This window comes from Mastigoproctus giganteus, chromosome 4, assembly GCF_048544385.1.
Source record: "Mastigoproctus giganteus isolate SK-2022 chromosome 4, ASM4854438v1, whole genome shotgun sequence".
In the NCBI taxonomy this organism is placed as follows: Eukaryota; Metazoa; Arthropoda; class Arachnida; order Uropygi; family Thelyphonidae; genus Mastigoproctus; species Mastigoproctus giganteus.
Window position 1 is genome coordinate 182,244,117 of NC_143578.1, and position 26,518 is coordinate 182,270,634.

At 38.0% G+C, this 26,518-nt stretch overlaps 1 protein-coding gene across 1 annotated transcript in view; it reads right to left on the bottom strand.

The window, feature by feature from the left end:
• Nucleotides 1-26,518, bottom strand: part of LOC150087233 (prolyl 3-hydroxylase 2-like) — a 178,445-nt gene that overhangs the window by 98,745 nt on the left and 53,182 nt on the right. The window contains exons 4-5 of the mRNA XM_090372416.1: nt 18,521-18,646; nt 1,587-1,723 (exon numbers count right to left, since the gene is read on the bottom strand). Coding sequence (XP_090228542.1) covers nt 1,587-1,723; nt 18,521-18,646 — 263 coding nt within the window. The remainder of the gene's footprint in view (nt 1-1,586; nt 1,724-18,520; nt 18,647-26,518) is intronic.

A 26,518-nucleotide genomic window follows, 5' to 3' on the forward strand; every position in this document is an offset into this window, starting at 1 on the left:
ACATTTCGCTGTTTCACCAAGTGCAGCACATCTTCCTTATAAAATTAGTCACACACTCCTTTAGTTACTTATTAAAAAATCAACCACAGACAGTCTGTTATACATCAGCAATTGATTTAGCTGGAATGAGAATTCCTTCAATGCCCCCCCACCCATTTTTTTTATTTATTTTATTTTTTTTAAGAGGTCCAACAATAAAAAAACTCGTGGGAAAGAAATCCAGACTGTGTAAGGAGACGGTTCCACATGCATTTTCATGAATAATGGCAATTCCCTTTGTGAGCCTGTTTAAATGTTTTAAATGGCTAGGTGCAAGCACTGGTGTGTTTCTCTGTATCACTGGGCACTGATTGAAAATCCAAATTCCCTAAGTCCAAAATCAGAATCATCAGTTATCAAAGAAAATGGTGAACAGTGTCTTGCAGACAGAAGATAATTGTGGAATCAGATATGCTATAATTTATGACTGCCGTCCACAGGTCACAACAGCTAGTTAACCTGCTCTCAAATGCTCCACATAACTAACTGACAATCACAGATAACATGGCATGATGAAATATTCTCAAATAAGTTTCTGTTGAACCTACCTTATATACTATGAACATCCAAATAATAAATTGAATTGTAAAGATGCTTTTTAATACATTTATAAACTGAAAAAAATAAATTTTATTTTTCAACAATATATTTAATTATGATTTATATTAAGGTTACTAGTTTTATAAAGAATGCAATTTAGATCATAATGGCTTCTTAATATTCACAAGTTAATTTATAATTGAGACACATTTTGTGTTGTTCTGTTGATTCTGATAAATATATGCATTCAGAATTTTCCAAAGCAGATATTTTTAACTTGACCACAAATCACATTTAATTTAAATTATTTTGTCGTTGTGTTGTTGCATATGATATGAACTGTCTGCCCGTTGTTTTTTTTTTTTGCATTAAAAATTCGAGTTTATGGAGGGGAAGGGGTGAAACTTACTCCTGAGACTGACTAATTCAGTTATTGTAAGAAAGAAGCCCAAAAAAAAATTCTCACATTTTGATAAGATTCAAAAATTGTATTAGATGAACAATTGTTTGTGCTCATTTTTCGGTTTTCTTCTTCCATGGTCTCCTTTCTCTTCACTGGGGAACGTTTCATAAAATACCAAAAACTGAGATGTCTGGATTGTTCTATACACTCACGGCAGAATATAAACAGTTTTGTTTTGCCTAACAATGTTGAATGGCTATCTTAACTACGAACAGGGATGCAAAAGGAAGAAATCAAATGTAAATTAATAGAAAGCTATAATCTCTTTCTACGATATTAATTTTTCGATGGAACAAGAAATCATTTATTATTATAAAATTTTTTATTAAGCAAAATGATTGAAGTAAAATAGCCTTTCACTGAAAAATTTAAGTTTCACGTGTGGGTACAGAAAATGTAATGATATTAAGTAAAAAAATGAGCATGTGTAATAACAATAACAGTTATGGTATGAAAAAGAGTTATCAACATTTCAGTGACAAAAGAGGGAGAATTTTTTTTAATGGTTTTATCACCAGTTTCTCTTTTTGATTTTAAACCTTACCTCTCTTGGTGTAAACCATTCTAATTTCACTGCATTCATTTTTAAATAGAAGGCTTTATTTTCCATCATCACAGTGTCCTGTGGTTGCAGGAGAAGGTATGAGGCAACAGCTTCACAAGTTTTTTTAAGGTTGTTGGCTACAGATTTAAGAAGCAAAGAATTACATTTATATATAACCAACCATACATTACTGAGTTAAGTATATCACAGCAAAAAGGTCTGCTGCAAAATAAGTAATTAACTAGAAGAGTTATTCTTTACTTGAGAAATTTAACTCTAATATATCATTCAGTTCATAGTATTCATAAAATATAATCTGGATTAAAAGGCAAGGAAAGTTGCTACAATGGATAAAAGGATGGCTGAGTGAGATAAGACAGAGTGGCAGTCAATGGATAGCTCTATATAAACTAATGTTATTAGTGGTGTCCCTCAGGGTTCGGTGTTGGGCCCTTTGTTGTTTCGTATATTTATCAATGTTATTGGATGAAGGTATATCAAGCTTGATGTCAAAGTCTGCAGATGATACAAAGGTTGGCAGGGTTGTTAATAACAGTAATGGCAGTATGCTGCTGCTGCTGCAACAGGATCTGGAAAAGTTGGATAGATGGGTTGAGAAGTGGCAACTGAAGCTTAACATTGAGAAATGCAAAGTACTGCATATGGGTAGCAGTAATCCCAGAGCAGTGGAGAATGAAAGAGACCTTGGGGTAATTGTGCAGTCAGATATAAAGTTTTCTGAGCAGTGCAGACAGGCTGCCACAGCTGTGATGGGGTCTTGTCAATAATATACAGGAATTTTGCAAGCAGGGATAAGGAGGTGATTATCCCCCTGTATAATGCAATGGTACTGAGTACAAGTCTGGAAAACTCATTTTAGGAAGGATGTAGAGCTGCTAGAATGACTACAGAGAAGGGAAACAAGACTGGTTAAGGGAACAAAGGCATGCTCTTATGAAGAAAGGCTTAAATTCTGCTAAGTGTAGCTTCTGGAGACTAGATTGCTTGCTTGCTTGGGTTTTATTGGCGCATTAGCGACTAAGGCTATAATGCGCCTGGAGACTAGGCACCTGTGAGGTGATCTGATTGAGGTGTATAAGGTTGTGAATGGATTGAGCAGGCTTAATACTGAGGAGATTCTTCCTGTTGCTCAGATTACAAACCTGAGGGGGCATAAGTTCAAATTGAGAAAAGACAGTTGTAGAATATATGTGTGGAAGTTTGTCTTTAGCCAGCGGGTGGCTGATTGCTGGAACAAGCTTTCGTCTGTTGTTGTGGAGGTTGATGGCTTGAATGGATTCAAGGCAGAACTGGACAAAGATTTGGAATGAATGGATCAGTGAGATGGGAAGGTTTTTTTTTTTTTTTTTTTTTTTGGCTGATGCAGCATAAGCTTGCTTTCTTGCATCATGTGACTCTACTAATGCTAACTCACTTTAGGAAGTGATGTAGATCTGCTGGAACAGGTGCACTTATGAAGAAAGAGCAATCAGATTGGTGAAGGGAACAAAAGGGTGCTCTTATCTAGAAAAGAGCTTCAGTTCTGCACATTGCAGCATTACAAGACTAGGCACCTGCGGGAAGGTCTGATTGAGGTGTTTAAAGCCTTGAATGGATTGAATACATTCAATATTAATAGCATTCTTCCACTTGCTGAGACTACACACTGGAGGGGACATAAATTCAAGTTGAGGAAGGATGGCTGCAGGATAGATGTGCAGAAGTTTGCTTCAGCCAGCGGGGTGGATCATCGTTGGAACAGGCTTCCGTCTGTTGTTGTGGAAGTAAATGTGTTGAATAAGTTCATAGAAGAACTAACAAATCCTTGGAGGGTAAGAATGGGTGAACTGTGTCAGGGTTTTTTTTTTTTTTTTGGCTAATGCTATATAAGCTTGCTTTCTTACATCACTTGCACCATTACTACTACTAACTCTATTAACAGCATTAATTAATTTGATGAATTTATTTTGTGGGCCAAGTCTACTAAGTTTAATGCAAGTCAGCAAGCATGCTTGCTAGAAGATAAACAGTGTAATGCAAAAAGTTCAACTGCAGTTTTTAGTTATTATTTCTGAACGATAAAAAAAAAACAAAAAAAGCCAGTAATAACTATGTAGGAAAAAAATATATTAATCCAGCAATAAAAACTAATATTTTTTTATGCTGTTATTCAATTTCCTTAAAAATACAAGACTGTTATATGATATATCAGTCTTGTACTTTTATTATAAAAAGAATCATTTCATCTCATATTGCCAACTTCCTTAACAACAAACTGTCTTACTCTTAATACCTCAAATAAGTAATACTTTCCAAATAAAAAAAGTTTACTGTTACTTATTCTGTGCCACCACCCAGATAGCACTGTTCAGAGTTATTAACTGCGTGTAGCCACACCTTGAGTACTGTATACAGGTCTGGAGGCCTCATTTTAAGAAGGATGTAGAGCTGTTGGAACAAGTACAGAGAAGGGCAACAAGATTAGTGAATGGAACAAAGGGTTGCTCTTATGAAGAAAGGCTTAAGTTTTGCAAATTACACTGTCTGGAGACTAGGCACCTGCGAGGTAATCTGATTGCGGTGTATAAAGCCTTGAATGGTTTGAGCATGCTCGATGCTGATGGGATTCTTCCTCTTGCTCAGAATAAGTACCTGAGAGGGCATAAATTCAAATTGAGGAAAGACAGTTGTGAGATAGATGTGCAGAAGTTTGCCTTTAGCCAGTGGGTGGTTGATTGCTGGAACAAACTTCCATCTGTCGTTGTAGAAGTTGATAGCTTAAACAGATTCAAGGCAGAACTAGACAAACATTTGGAGAGAGGGGATGGGTGAAATGAGAATGGTGTGCGTTTTTTTTTTTGGCTGATGCTATATAAGTTTGCTTTCTTGCATCATGTGCCTTTGCTAATGCTAAAGTGGGTATCCAAGGTGTAAGAGCTGAAAACCAAGCTGTGACTTATTTCTAAAATATGAGACACCTTTTATACAAATTTTGACATTTAACATTTTAGATACATACAGAAACGATTCTTTTGCACTAACTTGTATGTTTATTTAAAAACTTTCCATTGCTTGAGGCCTTGTAGCCCTAGAATTTTAAGAGTTTGTCAGATTAAATAATGAGAAACTAAGGGACTAGGCTGATCCTTTACTTTCTCTGTACAATTATGTAACCATCGGTGACAACTCACGTTGTTTATTCACGATCCCCTTACTACTTAATCCTCTAACCGCATATAATACTTGGACCTTATGAAAGTAGGATCAACATTTTTAAAATTTTCATTACTAAACACTGCAGAAGTATATTAACACAGGGAGAGTTGAAAAAATAATTCACACCGAGCCTGTATAGTCAACATCAGCAGCTGCTCTGCTTTGGAAAAATGCTGTCAGTTGTAGTTTGACTTTGGCTGGAGGAAGTACAGTTCCTTGTTTCTACTGTAACTTATTTTAACGCCACAGTTTTAAAATGGATGAGGGTGATGTTTTTTTGCTGTTGTTATAAGAGTTACAACACAGAGACTGCTATAACCACTGTATCTATCCAATGTTTTCAGAGAAAGAGGAAACTTTAAATAATGATCATATGATATGGTATATTTCAATTTTTGTAAAATAATAAGAGGAATTTACCTCAATATAATACATAGAACACTTCCGTATGATACCCTCCAGAAATTAAAACGGAAAAAACGAAAAAAACCGACAACTTACCGGTACATTAGAGTAAAATATAAATAATTAAAAAAACAATTTAACACAATTCAAATCAATTTAAAACAATTAAAAATCAAATTAACGCAATTAAAAGAATCTAACGAAAATATTAAAAACGATTTTCCTTCCCTTTTAGGTAGTTTTCGAGGTGGCAAATTATAATTTAGTCCTTTGGATAAAAGTGAAATCTGGTCCTACGATAGTGTACATGAGGAAAGATTTGTAACCTGTTGATATGTCGGGTTGTTGAATACTGGGTGAGGGGGTGTTCGTGAATTAGCTGACATATTCTGTGGTAGTACGTTGTGTCTGTGGGGGGGGGGGGTTGTCACCCAACTCGTATGAACTTGGTTGCAAGCTCGCGACAATGTGTTAGAATTCACATGAACGTGTCTTGACCTATCCGATAATGTTTGCAACTTATTAACGTGTCTGTTTTTTTTATTTCTGAGGCCTATTCTTCCCGTCGCAAATCTATGGAGGTCTTCAATACAGACCAATCGTTCGGATGTAGATAATTTTTTAATTTAACGCGAAGCTTCCTAACCTGGGAAAGGTATTTTTGTTTATTCGAATATCGAGATTTTAAGGCAAGCTTAACAATATTATGCAATGTCGCCAGTGTTAGTTGTTTTATGCCTGAAATTTTTTGATTTAAATTAACCCTGGCAAACTTCGGAACGATGTTGTTTTGAAGGCAATATTTAAGAAAAGAAATATGGTAACTTTGGGCCGAGTACCTTAGTGTAGATGTAATGTAATTTTGCACCAAGCCATTCAAAAAATCTCCCATAATTGTGTGTGTGTGTGTGTGTGTGTGTATCGATTGTTTACTACTGGAGAGACAGGTAGTGAATGAAATAGTAAAATAATAAGAGGAGTTTACCTCAATATAGTACGTAGAACACTTCCGTATGATACCCTCCAGAAAGTAAAACAGAAAACACGAAAAAAAACCGACAACTTACTGGTACATTAGAGTAAAATATAAATAATTAAAAAATCAATTTAACACAATTCAAATCAATTTGAAACAATTAAAAATCAAATTAATGCAATTAAAAGAATCTAACGAAAATATTCAAAACGACTTTCCTTCCTAAGGAAGGAAAGTCGTTTTGAATATTGATACTCTGTATCAATAATCTGATACAGAGCTAGGTAGAGAGTGTGGAGGATGAGTCCAAGACATCATGTCATGTAATATGTGAATAGAAATTCATAATCAGTTGAAGGGGTATGTGTGGTTATGATTCATGAATGAAATAGTGTTTAGATAGGCAAAAGATTCTATCTAGGCTCTGTGTACAAGTGGATTAATGGCTAAAGGATTAGCAGTTTCGATTCAGTTTTGATTTAGAATTAATTTTTTAGCATTAGCATTAGCAGAGGCATATGATGCAAGAAAGCAAGCTTATTCAGCATCAGCCAAAAAAAAAAAAAAAAAAAAAAAAACAACCACTACTCCCATTTCACCCCTCCGTTCGTTCGAAATACCTGTCCAGCTGAGCCTTAAATTTATTTAGGCTATCAACTTCAACAACAAGCGATGGGAGTCTATTCCACAAACCAACTGCCCGCTGGCTAAAGGCAAATTTCCGCACATCTATCCGACATCCGTCCTTCCTCAATTTGAATTTATGCCCTCTCAGGTGATTATTCTGAGCAAGAGGAAGAATCCCATCGGCATTGAGCATGCTCAAGCCATTCAAAGCCTTATACACATCTATCAGATCACCTCGCCGATGCCTAGTCTCCAGGCTCTGTAATTTGCAAAACTTAAGCCTTTCTTCGTTTTGCTTTACTTAATTTCTATAATACATTGTAAATTTAATGATGGCTATTACAAGGTCAACATTGAGAAACTTGTCAGATGCCATTGTGACTTAGGTGGAAATGGATACAAGCAATTCGCATTCAAGCCATGACTTCACTGCTTGCACTGCCTGTGGTATATAATCAAGAGTTGATCTAGTTGCTAACCATAGCTCAACCAATGATTCTTTTCTTTGTTCCCATCATAAGGAGTGTACTGGTGCATTGCTAGAAGGGGTCAGTGAAGAAATGGGTGCTTGCCCTGGAGAAAAATGCAACTGGGAGCTCAGGACTCAAGGTTCTAGTAATCTACCAAGTTATGTACCCCCTCCTCACCTCGCCCCAATTCAGACCATAGAAGAGAATAATCAAGTACAAACTGCTTCGGTTCCAAAGGATTCAGTTCTAATGGAAGATTCCATTGTCAGGGAAATGGGTAACATTTTTTTGCAATAAAGATAGGTGGATTAGAAATAGGGTGTGTGCCTGCCAGGAGCAATTAACGATGTCACTAAGAGATTATGAAAAGGGGGTAAAGAGTGCATTACAATTCATGCAGGGACAAATGATATTAAGCACACAATCTGATAATTTGTTGAAAAAAATAGGACTATGTTAAAAAAATGCCATGAGTTGAATGTGTATGTGTCAACAATTCTGCCCGGGAACTACATGCTGAAAGGCTTGTCAAACTCAAGCCTTGAACTCTGCAAGGCTTGGGGGGGGGGGGTATCAGCATGTTCCACACTTGTAGGTAGAAGAATCAATTTTGTAGAGATGAGACACACTTGAACAAAGGCGATGTCAGTTTATACCAGTATCACTGAGGATACCTTAAGGGTTCAGTGAAACTGCTAGTTAGATGGACATGGGTAATATAGATATGTGTTTATCTGATGATGTGGGTCAAAGTAATGCTTGCACACATCAAGAATTCTTGTTTGTTGCCACAACAGCCAATATTGGCAAGATGTTCAGATGGCAGACATTTCAAACAAGCAAGGTCAAGTTAGTGAAACAAGTTTAATTTACTTCACAAAGGGTGTGTCAGAGTAGTAAACTATACAAGAACGCTTAGTGTTAACTGCATATACAGTAATGTGAGGAATGTTTTCAATAAAATGAGTGAATTTGAACTCCTCGGTTGGTTGGGTTTTAATGATGCATCAGCAACTAGGGCTATAATGCGCTAAAACCATGTCCCATACAAGATAACAGTAAAAATTGTAGTGATGTAATTGCTTAGGTCACTACGTCAATATGTATAAAAATATAAATATGTGCGAGGTAAATTAATACGAAAAATATATTTAAATACAAGAGAAAAAGTTAATTTAAAAGGTTATTTTAAAAACCTAAAAACAGCTGACGCATGTCAGATAAAATCTGACTGAGTGTACAAGACGCAGTCAGATGGATAAAAACATTAAAATACATAAAATGTTCCTGTCTATGTCGTGGACATTTGGTTAAAATTTGATGAATGGATAAAAAGGTGTCACAATCCTCACACATAGGAGTCATCTGCCCTCAGCAAGGATGCATGTGTAAGATGACTAAGTGCTATGTGGAGACAAGCTAGAACGACTTCCTCTCTACACTTCCAGTGAAGAATCGACTGCCAATGTTAAATAACAGGCTTTATCTGATATAGCTTGTTTGTGATCTGTTCATGCCAAGATTGCTGCCATTGTGAGAGTAATGTAGAGTGTATTAGCTGCCTGTAGTTTGTATAAAGGACTAACAGGCTGCTGTTGTGGGGCTGTGGTGATCTGGCAGCGGCATCAGCCGCTTCATTACCCTTGATCCCAATGTGGCTTGGGATCTAGCAGAAATGGATGTTAAAGGAATTCTTAAAAAAGAGAATGTAACGTCTGCTGGATCTGGGTCAGGAATAGGTTTTTTTTTTTTTTTTGATTTGGTAGTTGTTGGCGCATCGGCTTCTGTGGCCATATTGCACCTCCCAAGGTTTTTTGCAGTACTTTGATCCAAGCCCGAGGCGGGAATCGAACCCGCGACCTTTGGGTTGCCGGGCAGGTACTTTACCCACTCGGCTAGCCCGGTCGGCGTCAGGAATAGGTGAGGATTGTACCCAATCCCTGATAAAGCCTGTAGTACACTTAATGAGTCAGTATACATCATCCACCTTTGGTAGTTGTGAGTTTTAATGTGGTCCAAGGCTAACTCTATACAACTCAGCTGTATATATGCTGAGTGGAAGGCAAGCATGCCAGGGTGGAAGTCGACTTGGTGACTCAGCAACATTGTTTACCATGATGTTAAGCTCTCTGAGCAGCTCTTGGACCCGGGTAACAAAGGGACAGTTGGCAGCGTGATGGGTGTTGTAGAGAGTTTCTCATAGTGGCTCAAAAAGCATAGGGTTGTCTGGCAAAGATTTCAGTTTAAAAGTATATTTTAAAGACAACTGCTTTCGTTGCAGGGTCATAGGCAGTTCACCTGCTTCTCCGTATCAACTCTGGACAGGAGATGTTCAAAAAACTCCAGTAGCAATGCAGATGGCTTGATGATGAACTGATCCAGCCATTGCAGTAAGCTGTTTCTTGCTAATGTGTACACTTGGGACCCATAATCTAATTTAGAATGGACAAGTGCATGATATAGCTGGAGTAAGGTGCAGCAGTCTGATCTACATTTATCGGAGGAGATCGCACATAGGAGGTTCAATCCCCTTGTACACTTTGTCTGTAGTTGATGGATATGTGATATAAATGTCAACTTCTTATCAAATATGAGCCCCAAGAACTTTGTGTCGGGTGCTACTGGAATAATATTTTGTCCAAGCTTGAGTTCAGGGTGAAGATTCCATTTGCAAAAGAAGTGCATGCAGAGGGTCTTCTGTGACGAGAACCTGAAATCATTTGCCATTGCCCACGTGTTGATGTTGTCAATTTCGATGACCCTCATATTGCGTACTGCATGACTGCGAAAAGATGCTAAAGTCGTCTACAAAGAGGGCACTGTTTATGGTTGAAGGAAATTGTTCAGTAATAGAGTTTACTTTGATGGCAAAAAGCATAACATTTAAAATTGATCCTTGTGGAACTCCCTCTTCTTTGCAAAACGGCGGAGAGAGAGAGAGAGGGTGGATCCTACACTAACTTGGAAAGACCGGTTGGAGAGAAAGTTTTTAATAAAGATGGCAATGTGCCCCATAAGACCAAAGTTATATATGTCTTTTAAGATTCTGTATCTCCAAGCCATGTCATACGGTTTTTCCATGTCAAAGAAAACTGACACCTGGTGCTCATATTTCAGGAAGGCATCAAGAATAGATGTTTCCAGGAAGATTAAATGGTTGAGTGTTGACCTGTTCCTTTGGAAGCTACACTGTGTCCTGGAAAGGAGGTCGTTAGCTTCTAAATACCAACACAAGGCGAGCGTTGACCATTCTTTAAAGATCTCTGACAAGCAGCTGGTTAGAGCAATAGGATGGTAATTTCTCGGTATTTTTGGATCCTTTCCTGGTATCAGAAAGGCAAGGGTGGTTGCTGTGTGCCATGAGTCCGGAAAGTGCTCTTCAGTATATTGATTCTATTGTAGAGTATATTGTAGAGACAGAGCAAGAGATCCATGGATTCTGATGAAAGATGTTTAGTCACCTCATAATGGACATTATCTGGCCCAACAGCACTCGCCTTGGATAGAGAGAGCACTGCTTTCAGCTCCCACTGTGTAAAAGACTGATTGTATTCCTCACTGCCATTTGAAGACAGCTTCAGTTGCTGTTTTTCTGATCTTTGTTTGAGGGCAAGGAACTCTGGGGGGGGGATGTACGATGTTTCTGAAGACACTTTAGCAAATGTCTCCTCAACAGTGTTTGTGATTATAGTTAGGCTTGCAATTGTACATCCATTATGCTCAAAGGTCAATGAAGGGTGTGATATACATTTGCCCTTCATCTTCCGAACTTCGTCCTAGATGGCTTTGGGATTGGCAGCTCGTGTGAGGAAAGATGCATATTGCATCCAAGATTACTTTTGGCTCTGACGTCTGATGTAACGTGCTTTGGCATGGGCACGTTTGAAGGCTTATTAAATTATCTCTGGTGGGGGGGGGTACAGGCGAAATACTCCTCGCGCTTTGTTTCAAGTCTTCCCAGCTACTGTGCATTCTTCATTCCACCATGGTTTTAGAAAACGTGGAAACGGGTCAATGTCCTTGGGTTCACAACTGCTGCTGCTTGGAGGATACTTTCTATGATGTGCTTTACTGCCTCATTAATTGGGTCCTGCCTCACTGTGGTGGTATTAAATGTGGCCAAATGTCTAAAAGCATTCCAGTCTGTGTGATCAACAGTGATTCCACAGTGGTATCCTAGATGGGTGGCACTGCCTTCCATTAAAAATGGTGGATAGAACAGGGAAGTGATCACTGCCTTAAAGATTTTCTTCAACCTCCCATTTACACACAGGCAGGAGGGAAGCAGAGCAGATGGAAAGATCAATGGCAGTAAATGTAAGGGTAACCACATGGAAAGAGGTATTAGATCCCATATTTAGAAGGGCCAGATCATTATTTTCAAGCAATCTCTCAATAATCCAACCCTTTCTACTGATGTCAAAACTATCCCACAGAGTATTATGTCCAACCAATCTTGAAATCCCCTAATAATAGAAAAGAGGGTGGCGATTGCTTAATGAGATCACCAAGGTCAGCCTGGGGAAGAAGTAACCAGGTGGCAAATAGATGGAGCATACAGATAAGAGGAAACCTACTGAAAGACTAACTGCTACAGCCTCTAGGTTGGTGTAAGTGGCATAGCTTGAAAGGGGATGTGGTTACCCACAAGGATGGCCACTCCTCCGTGGGCCGGTCCATCCACAGCTCTGTCTTCGGGAAATATTTAACAGTTATGCAAGTAAGGGTGCTCATTTGCCTTAAAATATGTCACCTGTAAATAAAAGCAAGTTGGCTCGTGTTTACTCAGCAGAGCATTGATGTCATCACTATTTCTATGGAATCCATGGCAATTCCATTATAGAAATTCAAATGTACCCATTATTTAGATATGTTGGGTCCGTCTGATGGCATCCGAAGGGCTGAGGACTTTGTTTTCTCGATCCTAGATTTTTCTTTCTTTGGAAAGACTGGGCGTTGGCCCATATCCATTAATTCTTCTTCCGCAAAGAGTTCCAGGACTGATTCATCCTGTACTCCTTATCTTCCACAGCCATTGTTTCTTGGATTACAGGCGGCTGTTCCAATTTCTTTGGAGTTTAACTGTGTTTTGGAAGTTGTGGAGCACTACGATGTATGGTTATAGGAGTTGCAGCTGACTGATTTTTGGGTGGGCTTTTGGGAACTTAACAGATAGTGCACAATGGGAGCAAGTGATTCCCTTGGAATAGTCATATCCGCCTGGGTTTCAATGGTACTTTTCTGAGAAGCTTTCTGGGCATATGAGGGCTTGCCGCTATTTATTGGTTCAATGCGTTTTCTAACTTCCCGATACGATATGTTCAGCTCTATTTTTATTTTTTTAATTTCTTTTTCGTCCTTCCACTGCTGACATGCTTGAAAGTATGCAGGGTGCTCTCCTTGGCAGATAGTACAATTTGGCTTAGAAGCTAAACATTTCTTGCTCTTGTGAGGCAGGGGAGCCACGACAAATTGTTTGAGTGTGGCCATACTTTGGTATTTAAAACACCTCAGTGAGTTTGTGATGTAGATCCTCATTGAGCAGTTTAAGTAGCCCACTTTATGGAAGTTGGAGGCCGTGGGGGGTTGAATGCTAGGATGAGAACTCAGGTGGGGAGAAGATTCCCATCCTTTCACATCGATATTCTCTTGACAGCTGTCACTCCTTGGTCTCTCAATTCAGAGCAGATTTTTTTCAGAGACAAGAAGGCTCCACTCTGATATGACACCGCGTGAAGAGTTCAATATTTTATGGGAGCATAACAATGATGGATATTAGCTCTATCGATGTAGCTTTCAAGATTTTTTCGGCATGTTTTTTATTTACTGCTTCGACTAAAATGTCTCCAGAACACAGCCATTTCATGGATTTAGGTGATCCTGCCATCCCTTCTAATCCTTTCTGGATGAAGAAGGGGTGACATCTCCCCGATCTAATTCAATCCAGGCGATTTTTTTTTAAATTTTTGTCTTCAACAATTTCTCTTTAACTTTCCTCTTAGCTATCACAAAATCATTCGGCTCCCTGTTAGAATTTGATATTTCCGGCATCTCCATTCCTAAAAATCTATCCAGTATGTCAGCAACCAGAGCAGGATCAACAACTGTTAAACCATTCATATCTAGCAGAACAATGTGATTCATCACCTTCCTTCTAGTGTTTATATAAGTAAAGAAGTCTAGTTTCTTTGCATTCTCTGTCAGAGACAATCTGCCTTAGCTTGCCTAATCTCATTTGAGACTTGATTGGAGACTTGTTTATATCTACTGCAGGCTTCCATATTATGACCCGATTAGCAGAGGCATACGATTCAAGAAAGCAGCTTATATAGCATCAGCCAAAAAAACAAAAACAAAAAAAAAACCCTCCCATTTCACCCCTCCATTCGTTCCAAATGCCTGTCCAGCTCAGCCTTAAATTTATTTAGGCTATCAACTTCCACAACAAAAGATAAAGACTGTTCCACCAATCAACCACCCGCTGGCTAAAAGCAAACTTCCGCACATCTATTCTACAACTGTCTTTCTTCAATTTGAATCTATGCCCACCTCAGGTCCTTAATCTGAGCAAGAGGAAGAATCCTATCAGCATTAAGCTTGCTCAACCCATTCAAGGCCTTATACATTTCAATCGGATCAACTCGCAGTTGCCTACTCTCCAGGCACTGCAATTTGCAGAACTTAGCCTTTCTTGGTAAGAGCACCCCTTTGTTCCCGTCACCAATCTTGTTGCCCTTCTTTGTACTCGTTCCAGCAAATCTACATCCTTCCTAAAATGAGGCCTCCAGACCTGTATACAGTACTCACGGTGTGGCCTGACCACTGCCTTGTATAACGGGATAATCACCTCCCTGTCCCTGCTAGCAATATTCCTATATCATTGACAAGACTCCGTGATCTGCCCTGGCAGCCGGTCTGCACTGCTCAGCAAACTTCATATTTGACAGCACAATTACCCCAGGTCTTTTTCACTTTCCACTTCCCTGAGTGTAGTACCATGCAGCTGATATGTTTCTCTTGGGTTATTGCTACCCATATGCAGTACTTTGCATTTGTCAAACTTCAGTTGCCACTTCTCAGCCCATTTGCCCAACTCATCTAGATCCAGTTGGAGTAACATACTCTCTTTACTGTCGTTAACAACCCTGCCAACCTTTGTATCATCTGCAAACTTGGACATTAAACCTGATATACCTTCATCAATATCATTGATAAATATACAAAACAACGAGCCCAACACCAAGGAAGGAAAATCATTTTGTTAAATTCTTTTAATTAATTTTCTTTTTTTAACTGCATTAAATTGATTTTTAATTATTTCTTACTCTAATGTAAGATTATCGATTTTTTTATTTTAATTTCTGGAGAGTATCATACGTAACTGTTCTACGTACTATATTGAGGTAACTTCTCTTATTATTTTACAAATTCTAGAGTTTCTTGAAGTTTCTTAAAGAACTCTTTGCTGTTTTTCTTTGCAATATTTGCCAAAAATTTCTAATAATTTGCCTTCGCCTGCCTAACTTTCTTTGTGACTTTATTAGAGACTAGTTTCTATCTGCCATAGGCTTCTAATGTCACCTGATACTTTATATGCATCTCATACATTTTTCTTCTCAGCCATGAGCCTCATTAATTCATTTGACATCCATTTAGGCCTAAACCTTGAACACTATTTCTTAGTTGGAATGAAAAGCCTAGTAGGCTCCAAAATTAAGTCCCTGTAGGCTTCCCATTTAGAATTCAACGTTGGTAACATCATCAGTTGATCCCACTGTACAGAATTTAAAAACTGTCTGAGACCCCAGTAGTCACCTTTAAGAAAGCAAAAGCCCTTCCCTTTAGCCTTGATGGTAGTTACATCTTTAAGTAATTCCCACATCAGTACATTGTGATCACTGTCACCCAATGGTACCTTCATCTGCAAATTCTTAATGCATGAATAATCACTGCTAATAACCAGACCAAGAGTATTACTCCCTCTGGTTGCCTCTCGAACATGTTGCTGTAGAAAACAGTCATCCAATAAATCCACAAAAGTCTTGCTAGTGTGCGAGTGACCAAACCACAAGTTCCAGACAATATCTGGAAAGTTAAAATCTCCCATTATAAGACATTCTGATTTACTGGCCCAATTCTATTTCTCTGTAGAATTGCTCATTATATTCATCAGGCCTATAACACACACCTACTCTCATTTTTCCTTTCCCAATGCTTATGTCACACCAAACAGACTCAACATTGCATTGTCCACCAACATCAATTGGATGCACTTCCTTAGATTTTATGTGTTTCTTAACTAACAGCATAACCCCTCCTCCCTTCCCGTCTTGTCTATCCTTTCTGTACACATTGTACTCCCCAAATTCCAATTCTGCACTGCTTATGTCTGTGTGACATCACGTCTCTGATATCCCAACAATATCTGCCTTTGATGTCTTGACTAGCACTTCAAGCTCATCAAATTTATTAATTATACTCCTAGCATTGGTGTATATGCAAGTATACATGCACCTGTTTCTATTCCTAGCTACCCTAACACAGCCCATGTATTTACTTGTTCCACTATGACTCCCAGAAATCTTGGAAATCTCCATTACCTTGCTTTCCAACCTGCTGCTCATTCTAATAGAAGCAGTGCAAGAATCACTTTTGCCTCTGCCTGTGGCCACTTAACCTTTCAGTCTGTGTATCCCCTCAAGCTAGCAGTTTTCTGACTCACCTAATACTACCTTGATAGCAATGGCAAATATTCTTTCATCCTTTCTATTTAAGTGCTCCCCATCCCCGTAGAAGCAGTCTCTCCTGTCAATAAGCACAGACCAGGCTGAAAAAAGCTCTACCCCTTGAGCCTTGCACAATCTCTCCAGAGCCGAATTCATCGACAAGGCTCTCGTCATATACTTCCTCCTATCGTGTCTGGGCAGAATTGCAGACACTTTCACATTCCACCCTAACTCGTGACTTTTTTTTCAACACTGACCTATAATTGGTGAGTAAATCTGTAGATCTCTTACTCTTAATGTCATTAGTTCCAAGGTGTACAACAATATCACCTTTTGTGCCCTTAAAAGATGATATCTGCTCTACAACATCATCAACTTTTGCCCCTGGCAGACATACCCTGGTCCTGTTCCACCAATTCTTCTTTCATAGTATATTCAATGTCTCCCTGACAATAGATTCACCAACAATAACTAGTTCCTTTGGGACTAGCGCATTCTGTCTTAGAGATTGCCTCTGTTTTGCCTGGGGCACAGGAGTGAGCTCTGGCATTGAGCTTGGCAGCCGAGAGCTTGATGAGCCCCTAATATTAATTTCTTCTAGGGCATTTACCCTACACCTCAAGCTCTCATAGACGTCCATCAGAATGCTGAGTTGGCACCTAATTTCTTTCACACTAGACACCTAGCAACACACCAAGGCATCCTCCTCGGCTATATCATGTCCTGTTTTAGAAAGGTCTCCCCCGAGTCACAGCACTCTCGCTACTCTGTGGCGTTTGCTTCACAGCTCTAGTCTGGGTCATGATTTCCGTTTGAATACAATTTAATTAACAATGAAATTTAATAAGATTAATAATATTTTTGATTAATTGATGCTATACTAAGCTAACAAATTCCTAATACAGTGCTTCGTATTACGCTATCTAGTTTTACTTTATACCTTACGCTATCAGTTCGAGATATATATACACGTTACGCTATTTCTTATTGACTACAATATGGTGGCTAGTTCAACAATATTGTCACCAACAATGGGCGTCTTAACTTCCAAAAATCGGTGGTTAAATTCAAAATAAGAAGCTAACAAACGCTATTAAACCTATTTAATATCTCTGTAAAACACAACGTAGTATCTTAATTAATGAAGAATACGATAAAAATTAAAAACACTTATCCCTTTACATCAGCCAAAAATCCACTGACTGTTCTCTTCGAGATATATATACACGTTACGCTATTTCTTATTGACTACAATATGGTGGCTAGTTCAACAATATTGTCGCCAACAATGGGCGTCTTAACTTCCAAAAATCGGTGGTTAAATTCAAAATAAGAAGCTAACAAACGCTACTAAACCTATTTAATATCTCTGTAAAACACAACGTAGTATCTTAATTAATGAAGAATACGATAAAAATTAAAAACACTTATCCCTTTACATCAGCCAAAAATCCACTGACTGTTCTCTTCTGTGACCAGAGCGCCCCTTTAATGCTAATGGTTTTGAGTGTGTAATACTGCTACATTATTTCCTGTTTATGCAGTGGCAGTGTGTACTGTGCTACCATTACTTTCTGTTTATTTGTTTGTTATTTGGTTTTTAGGAGAATTAGCAACTAAGGCCATATTGCTCCGAGATATGTGGTGGTCATTCCCTGACCTTTCCGCATCCTCCATATTTGGTGGTGGACTTGAACCCCGGTCTAATCAAGAAGCGTGTGCTACGCGCTGCTGCTCCTTCCCACTGGGGCTAAGGAGGTACCATTACTTTATGTACTACGTGATGCAATTACATTATAAAAATCACATTTGCATCATTATAAATGTAGTTTTTAGACTTAATAAAAATTCTAAAAAAAAAAAAAACACTTTCTAACATTATTTATACTTCTATGGAATTACACAGAGTAATACTAAATAGCATTTATGTGAATGTCAAACAAAATGAATGATTTCATACATTGCAAATACATAGTAATAACAATGAAGTACAGTCTAAAAAATATGTGAAACAGAGAAATTGGTGTTTATAAATTATTAATGGAGCATAATGTACAAAATTTTGTGGCTAGCTCTCAATTTCCCTCTGCCCTCGTACAGCCAACTACTCTCAGAAAAATATTCAAAAATGATGGATTTTTACAACTCCAGGTTTTTTGAATGGTAAATTTATGAGATTCCACTTAATCTTCTGCTTGCAGTAAAATTACCAATTCAAAAATAACTTTTCTGCAATTATAAATTTAATTATTTTCTATAATGGACTGCAGATTAGGATATAAACAACAGGGATACAAAATTATTATAAAACAAGTATTTGCAATTATTAATATTAACCAACAATTCCAATTCTGGCAGTAAAATAGCAGTTACAAAATGGTTAATAATTACAAAAATTATTAAAGAATGATGATATAATAATAAGATAATAATAAAATCACTAATTTTCATGGTAACTTCATTCCCAGTGTATTTAATTATATCCAAATACAATAATTTAACAAACACACTTACTCTTATAATAGCTGTACTGCAAATAATGATAATGGCTAGGGTAAAAATTTTCGTGTTTTTCACCATACATGTATGATAACTTTCTAGGGCAGTCAAGCTTGCAGTGGAGAGAGAATGAAAAGTGATCTACAAAAAATAAAAAAGTTCCATTAAAACAATTTGTTTCAAAAGAGAAACTCAGTTTATAACATCAATCAGACTGTTATAAATAAGGGCTTTTCTCCAGTAGCATGCACTACAAAATAAAGATGTCAGATGGTATAAATCATAAGATGATACAACAACATAATGGAACACATAAGATCATGAAATTTTTTTCATAATGGAATGGTTTTTCATTCTTCAATGTCATGCTACAAGTTGCTCTGGGCTACAAATAGCACTTTCTCTGTGAGAAAATTTCAACTTTACCCGGTACATTTCAAACAGGAACTGTAGTGAGCAATGACTCTATAAAAAATTTAATCCATTTATTCTATTAACAAAAATTTAAATTTTTAAAATTTTATGGTAATAGATCTCATACTATGGAATATAAATAACAATTATACAAATAGTGCCCAACTTCCATCATGTACCTAGTTACATAAATAAAGTCAAATCAAACCAAAGTTCTAAAACGAGGCATCATTATACTTTCTTCTATCAAAATGAAAATTTTAACCCTTATAGTTATTCTCATATTATGAATTACTTCATAATAAAATGATTAACTTTTAAACCTTAATAAGTAAGGGTCTCCCTTTAAAGAGAAATACAGTAAACCCTCAATATTCACTGATTCAATTTGACTAATTTGATTATTCCCAGTTTATTTATGTCTCCACACAGGAAGTTTCGATTATTCATTTAGTATTAGCAGTAGTGACAAATGATGCAAGAAGGAAAGCTTACAGTATCAGCAAAAAAAAAAAAAAAAAAAAAAAATCCAACTTTGCACACCCCCCCCTCTAATAGTTAATCTAGTTGTTCCTTGAATTTATTCAGACTACTCACTTCTACAACAGCAGATGAAAGTCAGTTCCAACAATCAACTATTCACTGGCTAAAGGCACTTTAACTAGTGCAACTTTCATACATTTATCCTTCAATCATTCTTCCTCAATTTAAATTTGTGTCCCTTTGTGTATGTGGTCTGAGCAAGATGAAAGATGCCATCAGCAGTTAGGCTTACTCACTCCATTCAGTCTTAAATACCTCAATCAGATCTGCTCACAGGTGCCTTGTCTCCAAATGCAGCAATTTGCAAAACTGAAGCTTTTCTTGGTAAAAATAAACTTTTGCTCTCCTCACACCAATCTGGGTGCATTTCTCTGCACCCATTCCAACTACTCCACATCCTTCCTAAAGTGAGGCTTCCAGACCTGAATGCGGTATTCAAGGTGTGGCCTAACCACTGCCTTACATAATAAAATAATCAACTCCTTATCTCTACTGGCAAAATTCCCGTATACCATTGACAAAAACCCAATGAGCTACCCTAGAAACTGGTTCATACTGCTTGGAGAACCCCATGTCTTGATGGAATCTATCCAATTACAATTAAATTTGATAGATTCCATCTATCCAATTAAAAGAAGCTAAAAAGAGATACTAATTCTTTAGCCATATAATGAGAGCATCTTTAGATTTTTACTAGGGTGGTTCAGAGTATGAAGTAGGTCACTACAACCCAGTAAATTTAACCTCTGTGGCAGGAAAAATAACGGAATCAATAGTCAAAGAAGTAATGCAAAGTCATCTTGATAGGGACAGAGCCATAACGCAAACACGGCACGGATTTGTTAAATAGAGATCATGTCTCACCAATCTGATCATTAGTGTATCACACGTAGAACTGTTGTATAAGTTAGAATAATGTGGCATTAGGTGCAAGTTACTACTATGGATAAAGGAATAATTAAGTTGTAGGAGACAAAGGAATAGTTAAGTGGTAGGAGACAAAGGATGGTTATAAGTAGGCACTTCACAGACTAATGTGACAAATGGGGTTCTACAGGGGTCAGTGTTGTGCTCTTACTGTTTTTAATATTTATTAATGATATTGATGTAGGTATATCAAGTCTGATGTATTAAGTTTGCTGATGATACAAAAGTGGACACAGCAATTAATGATAATAAAGATATGATACTTCAAGAGGATCCGGATAAACTTAGCATATGGGCCAGAAAATGGCAATTAAGGTTTAACAGTGATAAATACCATTTGGGAAGCAGTAATCTCAGTTTCCCACTTCAACACGAGCTTGCACTTGCACATCAGGTAACATAATTGCAACCCCCTCAAGGCAGAATGTGCTGGTCCCACAGCAGGTAGCTATTGTTGATGACTCTACTGTCAGGAAAATTAGAAATATATTGTACAAAGAGGATAGATGGAACAGAACTATGGTATGTCTGCCAGGGGCAAAAACTGATTATGCTGTAGAGCAGATATCATCTTTTAAGGACATAAACGGTGATACTGTACACATTGGCAATAGTGACATTAAGAGGAGATCTGAGGACTTAACAAGTACTCAGGGGCTTGGCAAACCCAGGTTGCTGAGCTGGATATCATCATTCTTCTCTTTCTTGGTGATTCCTTTCTACTTCTCTCTCTCTCTCTCTCTCTCTCTCAGGATAACTTGGGAATTTTTTTTTTTTTTTTGGCTGGTGCAGCATATGCCTCAGTGTTCCTTACACCATATGGCTAATAATAATAATAATAAGTACAGGGTAATGTTGAGAAAAAGTCGCAAATTGCGGTTAAATTAAAAATGCTTGCAATTCTGCCGGACTTGATAGGGGGGATTACACGAGAGCGTTGTCCATGGCTCATGGGGTAGAATTTTTCTCAGTGTAGCCTGTGCATGAACAGGAGTGCAAGAATACTTGCTGATGCTATCAGGAAGGCAGAGGTTATGCTGTTAGTTAAGATGCACATAACATCTAAGGCAGTGCATACAGTTAATATGGGTGGCAAGTGCGATGTTCGGTCAGTCTGGTTTAACATAAGCACTGGGAAAACAAAAATGAAAATAGAAGTGTGTTATAGGCTGAATGACTGTGTTGAGTACAATGAACTATACAGAGAAACAGAGTGGAGAAGTAAATCAGAATGTCTTATAATGGGGAATTTTAACTTTCTAGATATTGACTGGAAATTGTGAGTTGGTCACTCAAGTTAGAGAGATAAGAAAGTGCAATATTCTTGATCTGATTATCAGCAGTGATTCTTCATGCATTAAGAATCTGCATACATAAGAACCACTAAGCGGTAGTGATCACTGTATATTGATGTGGTATCTACTTAAGGATGTAACTACCATTAAGGGTAAAGAGAAGGGCTTTTGCATTTGTAAAGTCGACTACAGTGGTCTTGGACAGTTTTTAAATTCTATACAGGGATCAACTAATGATGTTACCAATAACAAATTCTAAATGGGAAACATTAAGGGAAATAATCATAAAAACTACTAGGCTTTTCATTCCAACGAAGAAATATTCTTTCAAGGCTTAGACTTAATTGGATGCCAGATGAACTACTGAGACATATAGCAGAGAAAAGTGCATGGGATGCATATAAATTACCAGGTGATACAAAAGCCTACAGTAGATAAAAACAAGTGTACAATCAAGTCATAAAAAGGTTAGGCAAGCCAGGGTAGATTACAAGAAATATTTGGCAAAAGATTCAAAGAAAAGTGGAAAACACTTCTTTACTTACATAAACACTAGAAGGAAAGGGAAAAAACAGATTGGTCCACTTGATATCAACAGTTCAATTATGTTGATGATCTTGCTCAAATAGCTGACAAACTAAATATTTTGCACCTACATTCACACATGAGGAATTCTGTATGGAAGTGGGGGGACAGAAGCTTATTAAATTCTAACAGAGAGTTAAATTATTTTGTAATATCTGAGAGGAAAACAGAGGAGAAATTGTTGAAGTTAAATGTAAGAGAGACAATTTGGAGTGGATGGGATATATCCAGTTATATTAAGGGAAGCAGCAAAGGCGGTAAGCAAACACCTAGCCATATTTACGAGGGCACCTTTGGAATCAGGGGAGGCTACTGTGGACTGAGATGTGCAAATATATCCCCAATTCATAAAGGGAGATCAAAGGGTGACATTAGTAATTACAGACCTGTTAGCTGAACTTCTGTTCCAGGAAAAATAATAGAGACACTGGTTAAAGAAGTAATACAGGATCATCTAGACAGCAGTTAAAGTTATACTTCAGTCACAGCATGGGTTAGTTAAGGGGAGACCTTGTCTGACCAATTTGATTGTATATGAATATGCAGTGACAAAGGAACTGGTTGCAAAAAATAATTTTGATGTCATATACTTGGATTTCAGTAAAGCTTGTGATACTGTGCACTTAAAAAACTGCTGTACAAAACTAGGGTAGGGGCAATAAGGGCAAGTTACTGCTATGGATAAAGAGATTGTTGAGTGGGATACGACAGAGAGTAGTTATCAATGGACACTGCTCTTTGTGAACTAATGTTATTAGTGCCTTCTCCCCCCCCCAGAGTTCAGTGCTTGGCCCATTCTTTTTTTTTATTTATTTATTTATTAATGAAAGTATATCAGACTTAATGTCTAAGTTCGCAGATGATACAAAAGTTGGCAGGATGATTAATGACAGTAATAAAGGTTTGCTGCTGCTGCTGCAACATGATCTTGAAAAATTAGGCAGTGGGCTGAGAAATGACAAGTGAATTTAACATTGACAGATGCTTGGTACTGCATATGGGTAGCAGTAATTCCAGAGTAACATACCAACCGTGTGGTACTACATTCAGAGTAGGGGAAAATGAAATACCTGGGGGTATTTGTACAGTCAGATATGAAGTTCTCTGAGCAATGTACACAGGTTGCTAGGCCAACTCTGAGTTTTGTCAAAGATATACAGGAATTTTGCTAGCAGGGATAAGGAGGTGGTTACATCTTGAGGCTGCATCTTGAGGCCTTGTTTTAAGAAGGGACTGCTGAAACGAGTACAGAGAAGGGCAACAAGACTGGTGAGGGAACAAAGGGGATGCTCCTACCAAGAAAGGATTGAGTTCTACAAACTGCAGCATCTGGAGACTAGGCACCTGCTTGGTGATCTGACTGAGGTGTTTAAGTCTTTGAATGGCTTGAGCAAACTCGATGGTGATGAGCTTCTTCCTCTTGCTCAGACTATACGCGTGGGGCCATAAATTCAAACTGAAGAAGGATGGTTGCAAAACAGATGTGTAGAAGTTTGTCTTAAGCCAACGGGTGACTGATTGCTGGAACAAGCTTCCATCGATTGTTTAGGGAGTGGATAGTTTGAATAAATTCGAGGAAGAACTAGACAAACTATTGGAGGGAAATGATAGGTGAAATGGGAAAAATTTTTTTTTTTTTTGGCTGATACTGTGTAAGCTTGCTTTTTTGTATCATTTGCTACCACTAGTACTAATAACATCTGGGTGATATTAAACTCAAGGTAGGCATATGTAAGAGATTTGTGGGTAACCACATAGTCCAACATGATATTCTCTGAGCAGTGCAAGCAAGTTGTTAGAACAGCAAGTGGGGTTCTGTCAGTGATATATAGAAAGTTTTCCTGCAGGAAAAGAGGCAATTATTCCATTTTATAGAGTAATGGTAAAGCCATACTTGGAATACTGCCAAATCTGGAATAGCCAAAGGAAAGGTGACATGATCTGTGCCCCTTGACATGGTGGAGATTACTCAAGAGTAAATTCATTTTCTTTTAACAAGTAGTTCATATTTATTTTATGTGCTCTAAGAAGTTAAGCTTGCTGTCAAGAGTTAAACTCATAAATCGAATGCTGTCAGTAACAGATACAGCATGCCTCCTAACCCATAATTCAGGCTAATAAATAAATTCCTGTTTCCTACAGAAATTAATGGTAACAATTTTTTGTATGGACAGTTGAGTAAACTGCAGCCATTATCAACCCACTACAGGATGGAAGCCTCCTCAACAATTCAAGTTGAGGGAAATGGACCATAATCTGCCACGCTGGTCCAGTGCAGGTTGGCAGATCGACCATATTTAGCAGTCAGGGGCTTGAACCCTGGTCTACCCAAAGAGCGTGTGCTACTGTATTCCTGCTCCTGACCACTCGACTACGAAGTTGAGTAGTCATCATTATTCAATCCACAGAAGCAGTTTTTTCATTGATTTGAAGTTATTTTTGTAGAGCTCGCATGTTCTGAGAATGACATGAAATCATACAGTCATCAGCACAGAGAAAAGCGTGTACAATACTCAGACTATTGTTTATTGTGTAGTTTATTTTAATCGAAAACAGACTGGCATTGAACATGGATGCCTATCGTACCTCTTGAAAAAAGTGCAGTGAAAGAACATTCTTAAAACACACTTGAAATGTTCTACTGTGCAGAGAAAGTTTTGAATAAATAGTGGCAAATTTCCCCATATTCCAAGAGTATATAGGTCATGATTTATGCCATATCACCAGGTAGTGTCAAAATTTCTTTGTATATCAATGAAGACCATTATCAAGTGCTCATTTCTTATGAATGCACTATGTACATACGATTCCTTTGATCACGAGGTCTAGGAAGGAGCTATTCTTGAAGAATTCATATTGATTGAGGTTCAACTATTTAAGGTACCATGTCAGAAAGGCAAGAATTGTCTTTTCAGAGTTTTACCTAGTCAGCTGGTGAGTGAGTGAGACGGGTTAATAATGGTATTGATTTGATGATCTTTCCAGCTTTTGGAATGGATAACACAATTAATTGATGGCAGGAACTAGGACAAGAGTTCAGGAATATTTAACAATTAAACAAATATAGAATAAGTTACAATATCTTGTCTTCTAATTGTTGCAACATTTTTTAGATAAAATATCCCATCAGCACTACTATGACATCTATTGAGGGAATCTTAGTTCATATAACATAAAGTCATAAGTTTATGAGGTGCTACCCAAAAGTTCCCGAAATGTATGTATAAAATAAATTAGACTTACCCTGGGTCTTATTCGCCACTGTCACCTTCAAAGAAGTTTCTTTGAGAGCATGAACACTGATATCAGCACTTCTCCCATGATTTGAATGCGTCCTGAAAGTTCTTCTTCAGCACCGCCTGCGATTCAGTTTGGATATCCTCTATGCTGTCAAATCTTCAACCCGTCAGCTTGGTTTTTATTCTTGGGAAGAAGATGCGGGGGGGGGGGGGGGCAATTATGTTGTTGAATGCCATAAACTCCACCACAGTGAGATGTGTGGGCCGGCACGTTGTCATGATGAAGGACCCAGTTCTTTGTGTGCCCCTTCTCTGGATGTTTCCTCCTGACGGCTTCCTTAACTGCCTCAGGATGTTGCAGTAGAATTTGTGTTGATGGTCTGGCCAGGAGGGATGAATTCCTTATGAATAATCCCATCAACGTCCAAAAAACAGATCAGCACGGACTTCACATTGCTCCTCACTTGTCGGGGTGAAGATGGGCTCTTCCACTGGGACAAGTGTTGCTTGGTTTCTGGGTCATACCCATATACCCAACTCTCGTCACCAGTGACAACTGTAGAAAGGAAGTTTTGATCATTCCTGGCCTGTTCTTGAAGATCTCTGCTAACTTCCATGTGATGCTACTTTTGGTCTTAACTTAGTAACTGTGGCACGAACTTGGCCACAATCCCTCTCGTATTCAACTTGTCTGACAAAATCTGCTGACACATGCCATATGATAATCCTACAATGCTACATATGTCACGGATGGACCACCTGTGGTCTTCACGGGGTCACTGCCCGAACATGTACATTTTCCGGGGTGGTGTTCGATGACGGACACCCAGAGAAATCGTCGTGATCAACCGTTATTCAACCGTTTTTAAAACAGTTAAACCAGTAATAGGTCTGCATCTGGCCTAAAGCTTGTTTCAACTTCTTATGGGTTTCTACTGCTGTATCGTTAAAAAGGAAACAAAATTTGATACAAGCACGTTGCTCTCTCACATCAGCCATCACAAACTACA